This window comes from Canis lupus, chromosome 6 (genome assembly GCF_011100685.1).
Source record: "Canis lupus familiaris isolate Mischka breed German Shepherd chromosome 6, alternate assembly UU_Cfam_GSD_1.0, whole genome shotgun sequence".
Classification (NCBI taxonomy): Eukaryota; Metazoa; Chordata; class Mammalia; order Carnivora; family Canidae; genus Canis; species Canis lupus.
Window position 1 is genome coordinate 38,571,219 of NC_049227.1, and position 14,475 is coordinate 38,585,693.

General features: G+C 55.9%; 1 protein-coding gene and 1 pseudogene across 1 annotated transcript; both read right to left on the minus strand.

Moving 5' to 3' along the window:
- Positions 1-2,209: 2,209 nt before the first annotated feature.
- On the minus strand, positions 2,210-2,855 carry LOC106558920 (annotated as a pseudogene).
- A 1,036-nt stretch (positions 2,856-3,891) lies between these two features.
- On the minus strand, positions 3,892-13,268 carry MMP25 (matrix metallopeptidase 25). Its single transcript, XM_038540628.1, has 10 exons — positions 13,111-13,268; positions 12,622-12,754; positions 11,075-11,216; positions 10,704-10,996; positions 6,215-6,391; positions 6,049-6,133; positions 5,803-5,885; positions 5,418-5,570; positions 5,086-5,343; positions 3,892-4,981 (listed from the first exon to the last, which is right to left on the minus strand). The coding sequence occupies exons 1-10, from the start codon at positions 13,198-13,200 to the stop codon at positions 4,710-4,712; spliced, it is 1,686 nt and encodes a 561-aa protein (XP_038396556.1). The 5' UTR covers positions 13,201-13,268; the 3' UTR covers positions 3,892-4,709.
- Positions 13,269-14,475: the final 1,207 nt, after the last annotated feature.

Consider the following 14,475-nt stretch of genomic DNA (forward strand, 5'->3'; position numbering starts at 1 on the left):
TTTCAGTTATTATCAGTCTTGCTGCTGTAAACATGTATGTACATGTTTCTTTCTTTCTTTTTTATTTTTATTTATTTATTTTTTTAGATTTTATTTATTTATTCATGATAGTCACACAGAGAGAGACAGAGAGGCAGAGACACAGGCAGAGGGAGAAGCAGGCTCCATGCACCGGGAGCCCGACGTGGGATTCGATCCCAGGTCTCCAGGATCACGCCCCGGGCCAAAGGCAGGCGCCAAACCGCTGTGCCACCCAGGGATCCCTCTTTCTTTCTTTTTTAAAGATTTTATTTGTTTATTCATGAGAGACAGAGAGAGAGAGGCAGAGACACAGGCAGAGGGAGAAGCTGGCTTCTCGAGGGGAACCCGATGTGGGACTCGATCCTGGGACTCCAGGACCATGCCCTGAGCCGAAGGCAGACGCTCAACCACTGAGCCACTGGTGTCCCTATCTACTAGTTTCTGTGTAGAAATTGATTCTTCCTTCTTCCTTCCTTGGGTGGAGACACCGATGAGAGGAATGGCTGGTTCATATGGTAACTATGGTTTCAACTTTTGAGAAAGCACAAATTTCCCAGCAGTAGTGTACGAGGGTTCCGATTTCTCCACATCCTTATCAACACTTGGTGTCACTTTGAGCCTAGCCACCCACCCTATTGGGTGTGAAATTCTATCCCAGTGTGGTTTTTTTTTTTTTTATTTCCCCAGTGTGGTTTTGATTTGCATTCTCCTTAGGACTAGTCAGGTGGAGCATCTTTCCATGTGCTTATTGACCACTTGTGTATCCTCCTTGGAGAAATGTCTGTTCTGATGCTATGCTCATTTTTATTTTTTAAAAGATTTTATTTATTTACTTTAGAGAGGGGGAGCGTATGAGAGAGAGAGAGATCACAAGCGGGGGTGGGGAGGAGGTTGAGGGAGAAGCAGACTCTCCTCTGTACAGGGAGCCTGATGCAGGACTCAATCCCAGGACTCTGAGATCATGGCCTGGCCTAAGACAGACGCTTAAAAAAAAAAAAAAAAAAAAAAAGACAGACGTTTAACCAACTGAGCCACCCAGGTGCCCCCTTTGCCAATTTTTAAACTGGGTTATTTATCTTCTTACTATGAAATTGTAAGCGTATTTTATATATTCTGGATACAAGTCTCTTGTCCAGAATATCCAAGATATGCCATTTGCAAACAAATTCTCCCATTTTGTGGGTGGTCTTTTTTTTTTTTTTTTTTTTTTTATGGTGCTCTCTGAAGCACAATTTTTTTAAATTTTTTTTTTAGCACAATTTTTTTAAAGTGGGAACAGGTATAAGGACTTTATTCTACTATCCCAAATCAGAAATAATTTTTCTCCTGATTCCGAGCACTTTCATTCCTCTCCTTAAAATACTCTTATCAGGGAAGTTTCACCTGTGACACTCAAGATGAAATGAAAATCAGGAATTCAGCAACTTATGGGGGATCCCTGGGTGGCGCAGCGGTTTAGCGCCTGCCTTTGGCCCAGGGCGCGATCCTGGAGACCCGGGATCAAATCCCACATCGGGCTCCCGGTGCATGGAGCCTGCTTCTCCCTCTGCCTGTGTCTCTGCCTCTCTCTCTCTCTGATGACTATCATAAATAAAATAAATAAATAAATAAATAAAAGACCTAACAGATTTTAAAAAAAAAAAAAGAATTCAGCAACTTAAAGTGTAAGTATTTCAGGCAAAGGAAAGTGCAAAGAAATTGGGGTAAGAAAGAACACCTCCAAAAAAAAAAAAAAAAAAGAACACCTCCAAGAAAACAAAGTTTTCCTAAGGGCTAAAGCACCGTATAGGAAAATTGTGACAGGAAATGACAGGGAAAACAATTTGGTAGGAACCAGACCAAGTGCTTTAAACAATCTATTTTTAAATAGTTGACTTCAAAGGCAACTTCTTTATCCTCAAAACACAGCTATTTAAGACAGGATACAATTACAAGCACTCGTAGCTTCCCTGAACTTAAATGAAATGAATGTGATAGGTAACCTTTCATGTGTTTAAATTTTTTCTTTCCCTTAGGGATTTAAAGGGATTATTTCCCAACTACTATAAATATTTTCAAAGTAATACCTGGCAGTTTTCTAACCAAATAGGTATACTCTCTTGTACAATAAACCACTTCACACCTTTCAGCAAGAAAAAAGCCACTAAATTTGAATAAAAACATCACCCAATGAATTAGAACACAAAGTTTGCTTTAAATATTTTTTTTAAGTGAAAGGACACCAACCACACTCCTACTCAATTAAGAGAAACACTTTTACAATCCTGAAGTCTTTTATTTTCTTTACATTTATCATGCCATGAATTCATAGGGAATGGGTTCCAGCAGTTTAGGCTCCTTTCCATTGGTTCTCACAAAATGTGCTTCTCTGGGTGGGGCAGGCTGGCACTTCAGTTGGACCCAAGTACCTTCCTCTTTGGCTTCCTTCTTTTTCTGATCATTTTCCTTCACACGCTTCAGGAAGCTATCTCGGCTCTTTGAGTGTTTAATATGCTCAATGCGGACATTAATTCTCTTGGCAAGAATCTTGCCCTTAACTCGTTTGTTTACAACAATGCTAACGGCATGCTGAGTAACATTGTAGACTCTTGAGTTTTGCCATGGTAATATTTGTGGGGCATTCCTTTTTGAACAGTGCCCATTCCCTTGATGTCCACAATATCACCTTTCTTATAGATTCGCATGTATGTGGCCAAAGGAACAACTCCATCTTTTCCAAAAGGCCTAGAGAACATATAGCGGGTACCTCTCCTCTTTCCCTTTGTGTGTTGGTCATTTTGGCAAATTACTGAAAGATGGCGGTTCCACTGAAGCACAAATGTTTTACATTTTGATTATGGAACCATACCACTTAAAAAATAAAATTAATCAGTTTGACATGGCATTTGTCTGTAGTATACTTAATATATTTTTAAAGGCTGGAGAAGAAATTGCATGGAGCAATGATAGTGGACACAGATTTCACATTGGATGCCCCTCGTCTGTGCTCTCCCAGCCAACTTTTGGGTTCCTCTCGCTGCTTCATTCTTCTTTTTAAAAAAGATTTTACTTATTTATTTATTTGAGAGAGAGAAAGAGAGAGAGACTAAGAACAAGCAGGGGAATGGGAGAGGGAGAGGGAGAATCAGGCTCCTGCTGAGCAGGGGGCCTACGACGTGGGGCTGGATCCCAGGACCCCAGGATCATGACGTGAGCTGAAGGCAGATGCCCAACTGACTGAGTCATGCAGGCACCCTACTCTCTGCTTCCTTCTGCCACACATTCTCTCTCCATCTGCCACCCCATTGCCCATCAACTCTGAACCCCAAGTTCCTCTACAAGACATAGCAATTCGGGTCTGTCAAGTTCCTGCTGCCAGACTCAACCCAGGTCCATCTGTGCTCAGAAGTAATGAAAGGCTTTCTCTCCAATTATTTTCATTGTCCTCCTGTGTGGGGTTCATAAGCTTAAAATAAAAGTTTCCTCATCCACATATTTTGAAAGGATCCCGACAGAGGCCCAGATTTCTGGTTTTCTGGTCGCTTACAATTCCCAGGTGATGCACCGGTTGAAGACCCCTGGTACTGTTCAGCTTCTTGTGACCAATGGCAGGCAACCCCTGCCCCACGCAGCCCTGTGGGCTGGATGGAAACCCAAGAAGTCCTTGCTAAGTGGCTCCACCCTGCTCAACCAGGGCCATCAGCTTGACCCTACCAAGAATGTGAAGAGGTTGGCCCCTGGGAGGGAGACTGGGCAGAGACACAGGGAAATCACAAGACTGGGATGACAGCTGCTGTCCCAGATCCTTTACACATCAAGGCCACCCAGCCCCCAAGCTTACTAAAATGCAGACTCCTGGCCCCACCATCAGAGGAATTCAGGGTAAGGGCATCGGGTCTGCATTTTTTAATTCCCTAGGTGATTCTGATGTGGAATATTCCAGAAGTATTGTTCCAGAGGCACTGATTTAGATCCTGGATTCTGTGGAGAGGGAGGTGGGTGAGGGTGCTAAGGAAGCAGTGGCCCTGGATTGAGGGGAATTGAGTCCACTGGCTTCCCAGCGCACTGAGCTGAGGAGTCTGGGAGCTGTCCTTGAGGGAGGTGGCCGACACTCCAGGGTGATGGTATTGAGAGGATCTGAGGGATGGGAGGGGGTTCTGTCAAACGGGGACAGTTCTGGGTCCAGAAAGGAGGTCCTGAGGCTCAGGTTGTGGAGGGCCATCCGGGTGGCCACTGATGTCACCCAAGAGGTGGGCGCTCAGGGGCAGTTCCAGGGCTGGGTCTGGGGTCCCAATCCGTGCCTCATTGGGGGACGTCGCGGCTGTGTCACAGGGTAGGGCCGTCCTGGGAACCCCGGAGCAGCGGGTGGAGACCTTCAGGCCATCCCTCGAGAGCCGAAGCGCCCCCACCGCTCCTGCGAGGGTCTGTCGCCAGGCGAGTGCTGAGGGACGTCCCTCGAGCTCCGAGAAGCACCAGCTCTTCCGGGAAAGGGAGCGTCCTGCGGTAGAAGCGCGGGCGGGGGTGGGGGGTGTGGCGGGGGGAGGCCGGGCGGAGCAGGTGACCGGTCCAGGCTACAGGCCAGCCGTTTGTCCCGTCCCCGTCCCCGGGGCTCAGCTCCCAGCTGCCCGCCCGCCGGTGGAACAGAGGATGCGCCTCCGCGGCCATTCAGGACCCCCCGCGCCCCAGACCCGCGGAGGAGCCGGTCCCCCTCAAACGGAGGCGACGCCGCCCAGCAGCAGGGCCAGAAGGGACACCTCTAAGGACAGCGACGGCCGCCCTGAGGCCTGATTGATCTCGCAGTGGCAATCGCAGGTCCCGGGGGCCAGGGTCCCCCTGGGGGGCCTGGGGGCGCGTGGGTCGGCGCTGGCGGCCGGGCAGTCCAGCCACTTGGGGCCCATGGGCTGCGGGGAGTCGGGCTCGGCCTTGACGCTGCCCTTGGGAAAGCGCCAGTAGTGGGCGCCCTTGAAGAAGTAGGTGTCACCTGCGGGGGAGGGAGGCGCACGTCGGGCCGGTCCAGGCCGTCTCCCCTGACCACCCCCCGTACCCGCGCCCCCGGGCCAGGGCCCTCCGCGCGCACTGCCGCACCCGTGTTGCTCACGGTGACGTCGTCCGGGGCGTGAGGCGCCCCTTCCCAAAGACTCAGGTCGCGGGGGTAGCCGGGGTCCGCGCGCGCCGCCGCCTCGTCGTAGCGCCAGTAGCGCCGGCCCCGGATCAGGTAGGTCTTCCCGTTCAGCGGCCACGAGAACACGGCGTCCACCTGCTCCCCCGCCGGCAGCCCGAGCGCCGTGAGCGGCCGCGGGGCGCCCTCCAGCTGCCGGTCCCGGAACACCCAGAACCGGGGGCCTGAGGGGCCGGGCAGGTCAGCAGGTGCGCCCCCCCCCCCCCGCGGGCCCCGGCCGCGCCCCTCGCGCACTCACCGCTGAACAAGAGGATGCGGCCGTCGGGGTGCCGGGCGTAGGCGGCCTGCACGACGTCCACCGCCGCGGGCAGCCCCTCCCAGAAGCGGTGCAGCCTCGCCGGCCGGGGGGACACCAGCTGCCCCGAGGGCTGCAGGCGCCAGAACCAGGGCCCTGCGGGGGAACGGGGCGGGCGGGCGCGTCAGGCGGCGGCGAGAGCGCGTCCCGCTCCCCCGGGTGAGGACGTCCGTCTGGGTTCCAAGGGTGCGGCGGCTCCGCCTTTTTTTTTTTTTTTTTTTTTTTTAATAACACTGAAAGTCCAGGGAAACCCCGCAGGCTTGGTGGGTCATCCTAAGGGGGTAGGAAGCCAGCTCTATGGGGTCAAGGGAGATCTGAAGCGACTCACCTTTGAAGAAGAAGATTTCGCCACGGATGTTAGCGATAGCGTCAAAATTGCCATCACACCGGTCAGGGATGGGAAGAGAGGGACTACAAAGGAAAGGACGGGTGAGAGCCGGGTCGGGGCTGCCAGTCTTTTTGCTGAACGTTAGGACAGTCCTATGAGGTAGGGACTCTCACCACCCCATCCTACCAAGGAGCACACTGAGGTTAGGGACTTCACCCCGAGTCAGACAGCTGGAGAGGGACTCACCTGTCCGGGGGCAGGGCGGGGGGTGGGGGAGGAGGAGCCAGGGGTTTCCTTGTGGGCTTATCATATGGGGTCTGGGGCACTTTCCCTGTGGAGAGAGTCAGAGAGGCATGAGTTCCCTACCCTGCTGCAGAGGCCACGGGGCAAACCACCCGCCCCAGTCCCGTACCATAGAGCTGCTGCAGGCCTTCTCGGTCGTCGTCGGACAGGCGGTACTCGTGCGGGTCACCCACCGGGCCCTGGTAAAAGGGCCTCATGATTGAATTGGGCGCTGAGGAGTGGCCCAGGCCCAGGGCGTGGCCAAACTCATGAACAGCCACAGCAAACAGGTCAGTCCCCTCACCATCTGGGGAAGGAGGGAGATCGGGCTAGAGCTGTGCCCTTCCCGGACACCAGGGAAGAAGGCAGCCAGGAAGTGTCTGACATGGGGCCTGCTGGCAGAGCGAACAACCAGGAGACCCTCCAGGGATAGCTAAACCCAGACCCTTCCATGAGCCATTTTGTCCCTCCTGTGTTCGTTCATTTATTGGGTAGATTTTTTTGAGTAGCTTTGTTTGGCAGTTCTGGACACTGGGATAAGGTCTGAAGAGGCCCACAGAAGGGGGCAGGGAGGGGGCAGGAGGAGGACAGAGGAAGGGGCAACCTCCTGATGTGGCGCTGGCTGCCAGGCAGGGGAGCCTGTGCACACAGAAACCCTCTAGGGGAAGCAGGAACCCAGGGGTGCGTGCATCTCTCTGGAGGAGGCCCCAGCCCTTGGAGTCTCCCTCCTCCCGGCTCCAGTCTCCTGGGCCTCAGTTCCCAAGACCTTGCTCCCACCCTCATGGTGCTCCCCTGCTCTTCCCATGGGCACCTCTGCAGTGCCCCGTCCCCTCAGCCCTCTGTGACCCTCCCCCATCTCCCCCGTTCCCACCGCCTCCACCCCTCCCTGGCCTCCCTGAGGTCCTCTGATGCCTCCCTGCCTCTGCAGCTTCATCCACCTCCTCAGGCAGGCACTCTCAGACCACAGCCGGCTGGCCCTGGCGGCCAGCCTCCTTCCCAGCCTCTGTGGCCACAGCCTCTTCCTTGGGGACCCAGCCTAGGCGCCAGGAGTGAGCCTCTTCACGCTCCCAGTTGCTGGCCCAGTCTCAGCTCCTCATCGATCCACCTGCCAGCTCCCACTCGCACCGCTGAGAGGCCAAGAGAGCAAGGCAGCAAGACGGGCCAGCGGCCGCCCAAGAAAGCACCATTTCCACAGATGTAGATCTCCTGCAGGGAAATCTCTAACTCAGCCAGCAGTGTGGAAAGTGGGTTTATTGGGAGTGACCTGGTGATCCAAAATGCAAATTTCTCTCAGCCCTAAGGGCAGCTGGATGGGAGTATAAGAGAGCGCGTGAGTGAGTCTTAGGAAAGGTAGCAAGTTCTTGCCCTCATTCACCTCTCAAAACCTCTTCCGTCTGTCCTCATCTGACAGGTGGGAAACTGAGGCACAGGGAAATCAAGTGAAATGACAGGCTAGCCAGGTACTCTGGCTGGATCATCCTGCCTTTCAGCAGCAACTTCAGATGATCTTGGTCAACTGTAGTGATGAATTTCTGCGTGGACTGTGGGTTCCTTATTGCCCTGAATGCTTTTTCTGAGAAGCTGGAGGAAGCTCAGTGTCTACATCAGGTAAGTCTCTTTCATCTCTCACCCTCCTTCCCTGCTTTGCCTCTCCTTTGGCCACACCGTTCCTTGCAGCCTTCTTGTGCTTTGCAGCTGGGAAAGCACAGCTGCAGCCCCTGCCCACGAGAGCTTCCCTGGGGGCCAGTCTTCGGGGGTCCTTGATACCTCCTGTCCGCTCCTTTGCCCTCTCTACGGGTCTCAATTTCAGGCCCACAGCTGCTCAAGCTGCTCCCCAGCTCTGCCCCTCAACTCTTAGATAAGAAATGCTGACAAATCTATTTCCTATTTCATCAAGACAGGCCATGCGATGCAATCTGTAACTTCCTGTGTGCCTGGGCAGATAGGGCCACCTCCCCCAAGCTCACCTCCTGCCTCCTCCCCTTCCTGCCCTGTGCAAGGACCCTGCTTCACTTACCTCAAGGACAAGGAGGCCCCATCCATCCACCCATCCGTCCATCTCTCCATCCATCCATCCATCCATCCATCCATCCATCATCCATCTATCCCTCTGTCTATCCATCAATCCATGCATGAATCCATTCATCCATCCCCCATTCTCTTTCTTTCTGTTCTCACCCAGCATCACCAAGGGCTCACTTCTCCCTCACCTAAGACACCCCAGTACCTATCTGCGCCCATCCACAGCCCTCTCCTTCCCTAGTGAGTTCTGTGGTCAGCAGTCTAAACCCAGTCTTCACTTCCTCAGTCCCTCTCATGCCTAATCTTGCTGCAGTCGGGACTCCTCCTCCACCTGCCAAGTCTGTAGGCACCAAAGTCACTTTGTCCCCAGATGACCCAGTCCAGGCCTATGTTACATACTGGAATGTTTTGCCACCCTGCCCACCACCCCCTGCTTGCCTCTTCAGTCTTGTTCTTGATCACCTGTGGGCCTGTTCTTTCTCCATTTCCTTTGATTCCTCCTTTCCTTCTACCCTCTCCTTAACCGTGGGGCTCTCCACAGCTCCGTACCTGACCTTCACGTCCTACATTGTCCTCCCAGAACCTTGCCAACCGCCCTGTGTGCCCCCAGGTCCGGCTCCTAACAGCCGGGGGAAAGCGGAGTGCTACCACATGCGGGGCCCTGTGCTAACAGCTGTGGGTGAATTACTTCTCTAACCCGCGAGCCCACCCTGCCTGCAGGTACTGTTATAATTCCCATTTCCCAGACGAGGAAACTGAGTGCATGGAGGTCAAGTAACTTAAACCGGTAGCGAGCAGAGGAGCCCTGACTTGAGTAGTGCTTCAAGGAGGCGCTTCAGTGCTGCATCACACAGCCTTGCAGGGCCGGCCTGCCATCCCCTGGCTGCTCCCTTCCCCAGAAAACAGCTCTTCCCCCCTGGTCAGCCTCCCCGCAGCCGCAGGCAGATGGCTGAGTAGGATGGCTGAGTAGCTGGAAGAGTGGACCCCTCGCTGTTTACGCTCCCCACTGGAGCTGGGTCCGGCTCCTCTCAGCTGAGACCGCATCCTGACTTAGCTTCATTTCCCAGCCTGCTCTTGCTTCCCGTTCCCCAGAGAACATACCCTGAGAAACCGCTTGCACAAGAATTTTCATCTCAAGCTCCACTTATGGGGAACATGACCTAAGTCAGAGAAGTCCCAGTTCTGGGGCAAGACACTCAACCATTAATGCACTGCCCACACTCAACGGCCCGCAAGCGCAGCAGACATAGAGCCAAACTGAACTCACCTCTGCCTTCCCAGAGCCTGATCTTCCTCCTCCAGGGGCCCCAAGTCAGAAACCTAGCCATCACACCTTCCTCCCCATCCCCTCTGCCCCCAGGATCCAGTCAGATCCCAAGCTTTGCCCAGCCTGACTAAAGTGCCCCCTGACCCCCATCACCCAACATCATCTCTCTCCAGGACCCTGTATCAACCTCCTGCCTCCTTCCCCCTATCTTCCCCCCCTCCACCCCCCACCCTCCCAACCCCCCACCCGCCGCTGTGGCCAGTGGTATCTCCACAATGCAGAACCTTCCATGGCTCCCATTCCCTTCCCCCACCCTGCCCCAGTCTGTCCCCGCGCTGGCAAGGCCCTCTGTGTTGTGAGACCCACCGTCCATCCTCAGTCTTCCTCCTGACACTGTATTTCAGCCTCCCAGCTCCAGATACCCCCTGTGCTCCTACCCCTGATGACTCTGGACTCAGTGAGCTCATTGGCTTGTACTTTTCTCTGTGTCCTCCCCGTGGCTCCATGTACTCCAGTAGAGCAAGACCTCGTGCATTACTCGGCCCTCAGTATACATATGGGGGATAAGCAAAGCCACCACATTTAGAAAACCCCATCAGTCAAAGGCTTTGGGTACACCTCTGCTCTGAGTACCACAGACCAAAGGACTTCCTCTGCTAGGATTCTCCGCAGTTGTGTCACTGTGTGTAGCAACTGCTGGTTACTCTTCTGACTCAGCTGCTAAAAGAAGCTGTTTTCCCCTCTTAAAGTGCTCAGCTCAGAGCTGGATGCCTGAGAAGCCTCAGGGATGGGTAATTTTCTGTGCCAACTTAGCCACACTATGGTGTCCAGTTGTTTAGCCAAACACCAGTCTAGATGTTGTTGTGTAGGTTATTTTGTAGATGTGATTAACATCTACAATCAGTTGACTGTAAGCAAAGCAGATCATGTTCCATGGTGGGTGGGCCTTGTCTAATCAGTTGAAGGCCTTAAGAACCAAACCTAAGGTTTCCCAGAGAAAAAGGAATTCTGCTTCAAGACTGCAACACAGAAATAATGCCTGAGTTTCCAGCCAGCCGGCTTGCCCTGAAGATGTCAGACTCAGGACTGCAACATCAACTCTCCCTTGAATTTCCAGCCTGCAGGCCTGTCCCATATATTTAGGGTTTACCAGTCTCCACAACCCTGTGAGCCAATTCCTCAAAATAAATCACTTGCATACATCCTACTGGTTCTGTTTCCCTGGAGAAGCCCAATTGATACAGCCTCCATCGATACATGTGACTTAAACCAAATTCATAAGGGCAGACAGGCCAGGGGAGAAGACCTCTCCAAACAGAGGAGACTGTACCTTTTGACCCGTAAGTCCAGGTCTCCTCATCATCGAAGTGAGTGTCCCCAGAGATGGGGTGTTCCCCGGGGAAGAAGGCATGGGCTAGGGTACCTCCCTGCCCGTCGAAGGGGTAACTGTCCTGGTGGTATGCCCGGGCAAAGTCTATGAGGATGTCGGGCTCTGTTGGGGCCTGAGAAACCAGCTCCTGGAATTTGAGGCCTGACTCAACGCCCCACGTGGTCAGGGCGTGGTGCATGAGGGTCCGCACGGTCTCCTGGGTCAGTGCTGAGCTCTGGGGAAAAGAGCGTACCCTGGGGAGACAGAAGGCATTCTTTCCAGGCGGGTCCAGCAGGCAGGCGGGGGTGGGGGGGGTGGGCATTGGGACCTACCTCCACGTCAGGGTTCGCTTCCTCCACATGCTGCCGCTCAGAGCATACCGGCGGCGGCGGCGGCGCCTGACCAGCTCTGCCACCCCCAGCACATCAGGCAGGGAGCAGCGGGGCTTCTGCATGGTGGCCATCGTTGCTGAGTCTGTGGGAGAGGTTGTGGGGATAGGGGATCAGTGGTAGGCCAACCTGCCCTAGTCATGGTGCCGGCTGGCTTCCTACACGGACAAACAGGCTCAGTGAGGTTAAAAAAACTTGTGCAGGAAGGGCCCCCCAGCTTGGCTTTGAACACAGGCTGTCCAGTTCTGTGAGCTCATACCAAACCATGACCCTGCTCTTCGGGGCACCGTTACCCTCTTCACCTGGCCCTGGATGACCTGGCTGCTTCCCTGTGGTGCTCAGGTCTGGGGTCTGGGGGTCCTGCTTCCCTGAGCCGTGGTGATTAGACTCTGGAGAAAGGAGCCACGGGGGTGCAGTGCAGACTCCTCTCATTGAGGCTGGAGCCTCCCCGGGAGGTTGCCTGCCCATACCTCACACCATGGGGCCCTAATCCTCACCACATCCTAAGTCCAAAGTCCCCAGGCTGGCTGGGTCTCTGGTTTCCCACGTTAGGTCGGCCTGGAATCCCCCTTCCTAGCTCAGCTCCATTCCCAGCTGTCCCCTCATCTTCAAATGAAGGTCAAACCTCACCTCGTTGGTTGAGGTGACAAAGAGTACTGGAGCACATGCAGATGCCAGACACTACTCGGCAGTGGACAGGACAGAGAAAGGTCCCTTCTCCCTTGTAGCTGGCCACCATCCCCCCAACTCTCTCTTCTTCCTCATTAACCCAACAGATGAGCCTCTCAGATCTACCTTCAAAATATGCACCCTGGATTCAACTGCCTCCTTCTTGGTCTCCATTCCCACCCTCCATTCTCCATCAGCAACCACAGGAAGCTTACAACTGTAAATCCAACCCAATTGCCTCCTCCTTCAAACCCTCTGGTGGTTTCTTCTCATGCTTGTAATCAAAACCAAACACCTTTCAAGCATCACTCCCCTATCCCCCATCAGGCTCTTGCTTTTCAATCCACGTCTCAATACAGGAACACCAGTTGTGCTGACCACGGGGCCTTTGCATTTGCCTGGGACACTCTTTTCCTACATCTTCCCAAGGCTGGCTTCCTCCTTTTTGAACTCCTCTCAACCCATGACACCTTTCAGAGACATCTGCCCTGATTAGCATTTTATTTTCCTCAAAACATGAATCACTATCTGAAATTATCCTGCATATTTCTGTTCTTGATCTGTGTGTGTGTCCACGAGAGCAGGGGCCTTTTCTGCTTTGTTCATCACTACACCAGCAGAGCCTGAAATGGCCTTACAAGTAAGAGATTCTTAGTTAATATTTATTGAAAAAGGAACGCTTGAGAACCTGCTGCAGTGGGCCCCAAGATTAGCATATCCTAGCCCCTGTGATTCAGGTGATGCTGAGGTTTAGAAACCTCCGGCTAATGGTCAGGCTGGGAGCAGAAGCAGGGCTGGGGAGAGGGCGGGGGTCTACCTACCCAGGACACCCGTCTCAGGCAGCCCGGCAAACCTCTGCATAACTTTGATAGCATCCCGCAGCTTCGTAGGGCTCTGCAGCTGGGCTTGGGCAGGGTGGGGTGACGGCAGATAGCCATAGCGGGTCAGCCAGTCCTAGGCCACAGAGGGATTGGGGAAGCGGGATGAGTGGGGCGACCCTTCCCACCCCCATCCAGGAAGCCCCACCTCTCGCCAGGCACCCAGGCATCCGGAGCCCAGGGGGCCCTGCCCCGGTGACTGCCTGCTGCCTCTCAGTCTGGCCTCTCCAGCCCTGGGTTTTGTCCCGACCCAACAGTCCTGTGCTCTACCTCCCCGCCCCTGCGCCTCTACAGATCTTCCAATCCCGGCCCCAGCCTGATGGGTCCAAGAATCTGGGTCCCCAGGCCGCAACCCCAGTCCCTCTTGGACATTTCAATCAGCAGTACCCCCGCCCCCCGCAGACCCGGGAGCCCGCAGACCCCGGTACTCACCACTCCCAGGCTCACGTCCTGCGCCGAGGGCTCCCGGGCGCGCGCGGGCGGCGGCAGCACCGAGAGCAGCAGCGCCAGGAGCCGTAGCATGCCCGCGGGGCTCGGGGGCGCCGCTCTGGGGGCCGCGGACGGTTGAGGAGGCGCGGGGGGCGCGGAGCTGCAGCTCCGAGTGCGCGGCGGCCTCTGGGTCCCGGGCCGGCCCCGCTGGACCCCGCGCGCCGTGGGCGGCCCCTCCCTCCCGGGCGGGGCAGGGCTGCGGCACCGGATGAGCGGCGGGGCGCGGCGCGGCAGTGGCCCGGGCTTCGGACCCCCGCGAGCCGGGGGGAGCCGGCCGGCGGCCCGGGACCCCGAGAGCCCGGTCGAGGCGCTCCCGAGAGGAACCGCGGCCCGGCGCCCCCGCCCCCCGTGCGCCCGCCGCGCCCGCGAGTTTCTCTTCCCAGAAGCGGGTCCGCTGGGACTCCCCGCGGCCCGGCTCGGTTCTGCTTTCTTTTTTTTTTTTTTAATTTTTTTTATTTATTTATGATAGTCACAGAGAGAGAAAGAGAGAGAGGCAGAGACATAGGCAGAGGGAGAAGCAGGCTCCATGCACCGGGAGCCTGATGTGGGATTCGATCCCGGGTCTCCAGGATCGCGCCCTGGGCCAAAGGCAGGCGCCAAACCACTGCGCCACCCAGGGATCCCTGCTTTCTTTCTTTTTTTTTTTTTTTTCTGTTCTGCTTTCTCCGCACGCCTCGGCCGGGCCCCGGGGAGGATAGGCTCCGGGGCGCCCCCGCCGCCCTGCCCTGAGCCCCCGCGGCGGCCGGCCGGAGGCTGGGGCGCTCGCCTCCCCCGCGGGGTCCCGGGCCGCCTCCCCGCGCGCCCTGCCGGCGCCCGGCTGTGCGCGGTGCTGCGCCCCGGGGCTCCCCGCCCTCGTCCCCCGAGCCCGGGGTCGCGGGGGTCCCGGCCGCCCCGAGACCGCGCCGCCTCCCGCAGGTGCCTGCTGCGGCCCCCCAGGACCGGCGCGGGGCGGGAGCGGCCTCCCGGGCAGGAGCGCAGCACGGTGGAGGGGTGACGCGCTGCACCCGGCGGAGCCTCGGGGACCCGCGGAGCCACGGCCCGCCCCGCCGGGGAAGCCCCGGGCTGGAAGGCGGCCGGAGGGGGCCGGGAGGGGAGGCTTCCGGGAGGGGGGCGAGCTGCGTGCGAGCGCAATAGCTCGGTCTCTGGAGCCGGCAGCGGTGAGGCACCCTGTGTTTTAGACAAAATAAATAACGAGCGGGATTAGCGAGCTGGAGATACAAACTAAAACATTGAAATCCTGTATTCGTCGACGCCAGCTGCGCTAACAAAATACCACGCACTGGGCGCCGGAAATTTATTTCTGGAGGC